Raw genomic sequence first — 8,492 nt, 5'->3', positions numbered from 1 at the left:
ACAGCCCCGACCGGGCACAGCACAGTGCCGACCGGGTACAGCCCCAACCGGGTACAGCCCCAACCGGGCACAGAACAGCCCCTACCGGGCACAGCCCATAGCGAACCGGGCACAGCCCATCCCGGTCCTGCCGACACATTCTTGCCCCGTGGCAGGAGCGGTCACACAGCTCTTTCTGTATTTAATAAGAAACTCTGCACGTTAGACCTTGGGTTTCACGGAGGTGATGGAGAAACAAGGAAAGCCGCGGTGAGAGGCAACAGGCAAAGTCCAACTGTTAAGACATTACTATCGAGCTGTGCCTATGGACTAGAGAATGAGCCTCACCTGACATCAGGGTGGTTGTCATCCCTGTAAAAAAGGGATCAGTAAATACAAAGTCCAAAAAACCGTGAAATACAAACTAGGGAAAACTCAGGGGAAAGAGAAGTTACAAGGCACAGGTGGTGAAAACTGGGCTGTAAGGGAGAAACCCAACAGCTCTGATGTCAATAATCAGTGGTTAACACTTTTTTTAATAGCTTTTTTACAGAAGAGAGAAGGAAATACAAATGTCTTAAGAGAACAATCTGTAGCTACAGACCCAATCTACCACTTCTGGCTGTTGGCTTCCTCCTCATGCATTTTATTCTGCCTTTTGACTTCTGTTCCAGCAGGAACAGCACAGAAAACTTTACTCACCCTCGTCATAAGAACATAGGACAGTCACCTTCCATGACTTTCCCCATTTAACTTTTTTTTCCTATAAACTTGTCCAAAGACAAGCAGCTGGTACTTCTCTTACTGAAAAAAAAGGCAGGAGAAGAGGGAATAGGAAGAAGTTCAGGGTGCAAAATAAAAATCCACACCACAGTAATCACAGCCTGCAAGTGATGAAACTTGAAGCCCATGGTTTCACTGAATCCGTATGTGAAGCAGGAACAGCACAGACAACAGATGTTTTAGTTTTCTCTGAAAGCATCCATCAATGTATCATCACAGCTGCAGAACTTCCTTTGGTGCAATCCATTAGAATTCTTCCTTGCTCGAAATTTTACATGAATCGTAACTCAGTTAAAAACAATCCTTTATTTTTTCTGTCAGGTTTGGACCAATAGGAAAGAATACACAAAACTCATCCATAGGGGTAAGAAAAAAAAGTAACAAAATATTTTTGCCAGTATTTAGAAAATGCATTATCTATAAAATCTGATGATCCAGAAGGCCTGCCCTAATACATTGCTTCCCAGGGCAAGCAACATGTACCAATAGTCTTTTAGGTCCTAGATATCCTCAGCAGCCCACGGATACGTCGAACAAGAGCTTGAATAAAGGTGTATCGAGACCGAACCTTCGAATATAAACCTTCGATGTCCAGAAGCTTCTTCTGCAGAGATTCACTGAAGCTGTTTGTGGCTTCAATCTGAAGCTGAGACACAGAAATTTGATGTCAGTCATCAATACAGAATCTTCTCTTTCTGGAACGTAGCTTATCCATCATCAACCCCCTGCCAACCCTTTCACTACAATTTACTCTCCCAACTTCTTCCAAAAGAATGCTTTTTCCTGACCCCTCTAATGAAATGCCACTTGCATTCTCCCTCATGTTTTTCCCTCTGAATGGATATACTTAGGGTTTTGGGTGGCTCAGCACATTTATAGATTACCCCAGTATTACCATCTCATAAGCTCTCCAAGTTTTATGAATTAAAATCCTGCTTTAGCAATTACCAGTTAAAATTCAGCTTCCTCAGTTATACAAACGTGTCTTCCAATTAAAAGTTTCCTAGTCCTTTAAGGACTGTTTAGGAGTTACTGTCCATGTGCACAGAGAAAACTTTTTCATGAACACATATGTAATCAGTCACTGAAAAAAATAATTACATTCCAAGTGTTTTACTAAGATGATATTGTACATTTCACTTGAACCAATGAAATACATGACAGATGCCTCATCACAAAACACACATACAGTTCTAGATCTGAGCTGTAGCAAACAGCTACAGGACCACAGAAAATTGGGAAATTCCCCTCATATTGCCTGTCTTTTAAGGATAACTGTTGTTTTCAGAAAGCTGTTATTAAAAAACACACACCCTTTGACTGGTTTATAAGAGAAAAATAACGATCTTTTTTCGGTAGTAACAGCTCATTTTCATTAAACTTTTCATATTAAGACTTGAAGATGTATGTGCAGCAGCACAACTGCCACCTGCTTCACAATACTTCCCAAAAAACAGTTTTGCAATGTTTCATTAACCCTACACTAAGTCATATATGCTGTTGGTGGTAAAACAATGGTCAGACTGCTCACAAAGCTGCATGGTAATGAAATGCATTCTGTACTCTGCAGCACAGTGTCACATCTCACCTGGTCTAGATCATGCTGGGTCACTCGATTCAGTCCACCACTGAAATTCAAATTGGGCTCTGAACCAAAGGAATCTAGCCATAGAAAAGGAGAGGTTAAAATAACACTACTTTTTCACTTAAATTATTTAGAGAAAATACATTCAGAGGAAGCCATAAATCATTTCCTTCATAGAACATGGCACTTTTAGGGAAAAGCTCCTCCCTAAGTCCCTTCTCCCTTTCTGGTGACCTTTCATCCCTTTTGTTTTAAACAAAATTCAACAAACTTAAAATCTTCCATTGAATCAATGGTGCCTATAATCCTAAACATACTCTTAAAACCACCAATATTAATTTTAGTTCTTAATTTGATCTTAGATTATTATATTGAAATATTTTCCTATAAGCTGTTTTGAACCACTGATCTGATTATATTATTTGAACTTCACTTGTTTTGAACAGGGATTTAAAAACCAGTTAATTTTACTTTCCTTTGGAGGTTATGTGTAATACACAAAACCCAAAAGTCTATGACTCAACAATGTCTGTATTGCCAGTTCTCCAGTGGAAAATCCAAAGGTGTGCCAAATCCAAACAGAATCTCTTTCATTAAATCTAAGTGGTAAGATATTAATAGTAGCAAATCAGTTTTAAAGTAAACCACCAGAAATTATTCAAAGGTATTTTGATGTTTCAGAAGTTTTACCTTGCAGCCTTCCTTTCTTAAAGGACATCCTAGAGGACAGCAGTGGGTCCTGGGAGTCAGTGGGTGTGCAATGCAGCAGATAGTGCTCCAGGTGACGCCAAAGAATGAAGAGACATGTTTCTATAATATCTGTAGACACATCTAAGTGAAGGAGTCCAATTTGGTTGTCTTTAGATTGTCCAATTACTATATGAGCATATTTACACACTTGGAAGCAGCCGAAGATACTATCTCAACCATCTGTCACCTCCTCCACAAGGAGATTCTCACCCCCATGGCTATGGCCCTGGCGATGGACGCTCACACTCACTCTCCTTACCTGCCTCAGCACAGTGCTGGCTCTGTCACTGCTGCTCAGCCTGGAGAGGTCCTAAGCCAGCCCTCCACAGCAGGGCAGAGAATGAGTGCTCATGTGGTGTGCAATGGCAGCTCAGTTGCAGAGACAGCAAACTAGAGCTGAGATTATAAAGCCAGAGATGGCAGTAACGACAGGTAAGTGTGCAAGAGCACATCTTTCCCAAGGGAGGTTTCAGTGGAAAATTCTCATCTGTTGACAATTCTTTTGTGTGTCACTGGTTATTTTCATAGAATTATTAGTATTTATGAAATTAGGTTTATGCAAGGCTGACTGTAAGACTGGAAACTCCAGTTCTGACAGGCACATCAAAATTATCTTTCAAAATATTTCTTCCACCACACTCGTACATATGTGAACGTTTGGGGGCTCTGGAAACTGCATTGAAGAGCTGAGCTGTAACAACTCCTTTGTTACCCTGTTGCAGGAAGTCCTAGCAGGGTCTCCAAAATGGGAATTCCTAACTTGAAAATCCTTACATTCTGGCAACAGAAGAACAAAACCCTCTAAAAGTAATTGTCAGTATTTCACATTTCCTTTTTTTGGCAAAACATTTTGTTCAAGGGGTTGGGAAATCCAAGTTTAAAAAGCCCATTTCTCTGCTTTTCTGCAGCATCACCTTGAGGATGACTTCAGTTTTAGAAGGATACAAGAACAGAGAGAGAGCAGCTTGGCTCGGTTGTTTATTAGCTTCACCAGGCGTCGCCTTGCCAATACGTATTTTTGGGAAGTGGAAATCTTGTCAACCCCAGCTGGCATAACTGACTGACACAGCTGTGATAGGAAGAGAAAAATAACCAGGAAGACTGTAGCAAATAACAGAACATTAAGAGAAATAAGCAAATAAAATCACTTATTAATACCTAGAACTTCCTTGCCAGCTCCTATTTCTTGCAAACCTTGCTCTCTGTTTTGAATTTACATAACCTTACTGACCCAAAAAATGAAAAAATTAAATGTATCCCTAAGCAACTATAATGAAAATCACACCTATTGCAAAGTTAAGCCCAACATTCTCCCCAAAGTTTTAGATCACTTATTCTGTGGACCCATTCAGCAACAGTAGAAAGGAATATGCACAAGAACTGGAACAATTTACATCTCTAAGTGCTTTGAAATCTCTGTTACAGCTATGTGTAAGTTACTACAATACAATACAGAAACTACTGAGTCAGAAAAGCAATTACCTCTTTTATTTCATCTGGTGGTAGTTGCTCCACATTTTGCAGTTTGTTAACACTCTGACGATGGCTGTCATAGTAGCTGAAGAAATCACTAGTGCTCTGTTTCAGCAGGTAGACAATAATGCCCAAGCCAGGCAAGTGCCAGTATGGGACCACTGGTACTTGTGTATCTAAACAAGATGTTGAACAAGTTAAAATAAATTAAAAACAAAAACCAAAACCAAGAAATCAATAAGGTATGCTCTCTGTCAATAAAGTAGTGAAAGACAGGAAAGTGCTGGCAAGTTTGTATTTTGCACTTGTGTGTCAGAAGTAATACAAATGAAAGTCTAGGCTCTCTGGCTGCAGTACTAGAAGGCAGTCAGCATATTGCAGTACTGAGTGTAACACGTGAAAAGTAACTAGCTTAGCAGACTTAGTATTTATATAATTTAACCACTCAGCTGCATAACAGCACACTGTAAACCCTTGCCATGTGCTGTAAGGAAGAGTTCCAGTCAGCATCAAAACACATCCTTACATGTCAAACGAGGTCCTAGTTTCACATAATGTAATCCAGCACAGATTCCCCCTCAAAAAAAATCTTCACCTTTCCTTGTCTTGGGCTATTTATTTACATACACATTTCTTTCATATATATGTTTCTGAGTCTGCCACAGGAAGTGAATGAAAAAAATAATTTATTTTAACTTGGATTAGTTTTCTGATTTGGCTTAGTACAAGGTTGTGTCTAATTCCAGAATTAGGAAGTGAGCAGCGACAGTATCAGCAAAAAGTGAAACAAATTAGCCCCCGGTCCATTATTTTCTACTAGCCCAAATGTCACACCATTCAGTCTCACAAAACAGCAAGTGCAAAATCTCACCCTGGCGAGGGCCATCTCGGTTGGTTGATTCTGACAGGCTAGGAGTAAACAGACAAACAGTGAGCTGAAAACTGGGGGGACTTTGCAACATCAGTGACTCACAGTATTCCATCACGTTTGCACAGATCTGCCAAGAAAAACAAAACCAAAAAGACAGCATGTCAATTACAATGTCTACAGGCTTTGGAGCATTAAATTCTAGATGAATAAATGTCAATGAACAACATGCTTTGCTCCTCTCTTCTCACCAGAAATGTGACAATTCTCTTTTCTGATCAGTTACAGCCTCTCTTCTACTTCAAGTCTAGGACTTGCAAATTTGCCTCTTTCTCAAACCTGCTAGCTAAAATTCCTGGGTAGTTTTAAGCCCCCTTTGGCTCTAACTTAGTGTTAGCCATTGCCCTCTACATACCCAGCCTTCATTTTGGAAATTTCTGATCAATTTAAGGCTTCAAAGTTCACAGAGGTAAACTTAAAACAATAAAGGTTTCTGATGCAAATGTAAGTAAATGTATTTTCAAGAGTTACCATACCAAACTAAAACCAGTGTAGAGCATACCACTATCATATGAAAAAAGTATGACAGCTAAACAAATCTGTGCAGCAGGTAAAATGTTGAGCCTGAAGTTTCTAACAGCTGTCCCCACCTGTTGCATGGCCAACTCAATTTCATCCCTCTTGTTCACTCTGTCTCTCCCTGTATTATCATCTTGCAGTTTGAACTGACGCAGTCTGTCTGAACCACCAAACCGACTCAGGAGTCCTAAGCACTGGCGCTGTCGTAAGAAATGAGCATTTTCATTAGTATCTCAACAAAGGAAGCACAAGATTCTTTTCACTTAAGTGATACATATCCCTTAAAGCAACAAGAGAGCAATGTAGATAAAACTTTTAGCGCTTTGTAGACAGTATTTTTAAAAACAATGTTTTAACTAACCTTTAATGAATTTAGAAATTAATGGCACCTTAAGACACAATGCAACTCAAAACTGCACAACTTTATATTATGTCTCTTGCAGACTGTTATACTGACCAGCATCAATAATAGTTTAGGTTTACCCATTCCCACACCTGAAACACTTTTACCTATCTAGACAAACTAACAAAATCTGATTATGAACATTACAAGTTCCATAAAAGTAGAGTGCAAAACCTAATGCAGTGGTAATTCAACAGGAAAATAAAACACTAGCATGTTCGATACTCCAAATTGCTGAGCTGGACATGCTTTTGGCAAAAGTCATAACAGAGTATTTCTGCATTACTTCACACGCTTTGGTGTTGACTTCAAATTCTTCTCTTCCACAGAAGATGAATCCTAAGCCAGGGAGGGAAACAAAGTCCCTGATGCAACTCTGATGTTGCCAAATGTTATCTTTCCTACTTGGCAGGGAGGTAGGGGGAGACATCAAAAACCAAACCACCAAAACCATACACCACACCATCACACTCACTCATAAACCATCCCAAAAAACCCCCAACACAAACCACCACATATTCTTCTAGACAGTGGAAATCATCCCTTTCATAACTGCTACTATTCAGAGTAAATAGATAGGAAGAAACTCTCTAGATACACAATTCTAAAAGGACAAGGGTTAAATACACAACTTTATTACCTGAAATCGCCCTATGTGTCCTCGTAGCTCCATTTGTGTCCCTTCGTTAACATCTGTGTCCAGCTCACTTAACACGCCTGAAAAAAGATACAGCCATTAAGTAACCGTTTGAGTTTGGTTTTTATTTTAAAACAGATTTATGCAGTACATACATTCAAATACAAGCACTGATCAGAAAAATTTCAGCCAAACATAAAACTTATATTTTTATATCTTTTTTGAGCAAAACATTCAAAAATGAATGCAGCTACTTAGGTGATGCATGAGAGCATGTAGCTTACTGTTCTGGTCAGTAATCAAATAGGGGCAGGGGGAAGAGAGGTTGGGATGAAAATTGCAGCTGTTGTGCAAAGCTCTGTCTATGGTAAGCAAAGAAACATTTGGGCTCTGCACTCTTGTAGTCAGACATCTCTCCTGAACAAAGAAAGCCAGTAAATCAAAACAGAGAGGTTATTCTGAAATGGTAAGCAAGTCCTCCAGCACCAGAAGGTATCACTATATCCATCACAATAATTATTAGGCCTCTATGAAGATAAGTCACCCAAGATAAATGTCAGTGTGCTGATCTGCAGTGTTTCCCCGAGAAGTTTTCTTTTGTAAAACACAAAAGCAGAGAAGACCTTAACAAAAAATATGGGAATGCAAACAATTTTCTGCCTTGATTTCCTCAGTCACAGAGTTTACTGAATGAAAATTCTTTTTTGAAGATACCACATGTACTTTGAATACTTCTATTTGCAAGTCACCTCTGAGACAAAAGTATTTCCTGTCAAGTAGCATGATGAAACGAAAATGGGAAGTCAAATACCTAAGTAAGGGCACTATGTCCACCGCAAATCCACATATTTACTTTCAGAACAATTATTTAACATTTGTTTTTCCCAGTGCTCTACATGTCAAGAAGATTCTGTATGGTTGTTTTTATTTTATTCTGTGTCTTCCTCTTCCTTTACAGAAAACAAAGCCTGATATTCATGCAGATGGGGCTAAGAGACTTCAAAACTGCAGTTCCTACCAGGTAAAGCTGCCTTGCTGATTATTCCTGTCAGGGAGGCCAGCTCCTGGAGAGATCCAACACTAACATCTTGACACCTCAGGATTGCCTGGAGAGTATCTGAATGGGAAATCAGAAACTGCAAAACCTGCACCAGAAGAAGAAAAGGGAAGAAATGAATGACTCAAAATTCAGCAGTGAGCGGAGAGGAAGCAATGCTTTAAAGTAAAAGAATTTTAAAGTAACCTCCTGTAGCAGTGAGGATGGGGGTTTTAGCAAAAAGTTTATTTTCAGAGCAAAAAGGCCTATCATTTCTTTGAATGAGCAGTAGCAGTGATACTCTAGCACCTTTTGGAACTTACCTGTCCTGCTGCTTGCAGGTGTTGTGCCATGCTGGATGTGAGGATCACTTGGCACAGCTGAAGAGCTGGAAGAAGA

At 39.6% G+C, this 8,492-nt stretch overlaps 1 protein-coding gene across 1 annotated transcript in view; it reads right to left on the bottom strand.

Moving 5' to 3' along the window:
• Positions 1-1,157: 1,157 nt before the first annotated feature.
• The window catches only part of NUP205 (nucleoporin 205kDa), a 48,250-nt gene continuing 40,915 nt past the window's right edge, over positions 1,158-8,492 (bottom strand). The window contains exons 35-44 of the mRNA XM_009072619.1: positions 8,417-8,492; positions 8,076-8,202; positions 7,061-7,137; positions 6,089-6,217; positions 5,442-5,568; positions 4,580-4,746; positions 4,043-4,166; positions 3,038-3,166; positions 2,351-2,424; positions 1,158-1,408 (exon numbers count right to left, since the gene is read on the bottom strand). The exon at positions 8,417-8,492 is cut by the window's right edge and continues 48 nt beyond it. Coding sequence (XP_009070867.1) covers positions 1,256-1,408; positions 2,351-2,424; positions 3,038-3,166; positions 4,043-4,166; positions 4,580-4,746; positions 5,442-5,568; positions 6,089-6,217; positions 7,061-7,137; positions 8,076-8,202; positions 8,417-8,492 — 1,183 coding nt within the window. The 3' untranslated portion in view covers positions 1,158-1,255. The remainder of the gene's footprint in view (positions 1,409-2,350; positions 2,425-3,037; positions 3,167-4,042; positions 4,167-4,579; positions 4,747-5,441; positions 5,569-6,088; positions 6,218-7,060; positions 7,138-8,075; positions 8,203-8,416) is intronic.

Source organism: Acanthisitta chloris, unplaced genomic scaffold (genome assembly GCF_000695815.1).
Source record: "Acanthisitta chloris isolate BGI_N310 unplaced genomic scaffold, ASM69581v1 scaffold17000, whole genome shotgun sequence".
NCBI lineage: Eukaryota > Metazoa > Chordata > Aves > Passeriformes > Acanthisittidae > Acanthisitta > Acanthisitta chloris.
The sequence above is the reverse complement of the archived record's forward strand: the minus strand, read 5'-3'. Positions and strand labels throughout refer to the sequence as shown.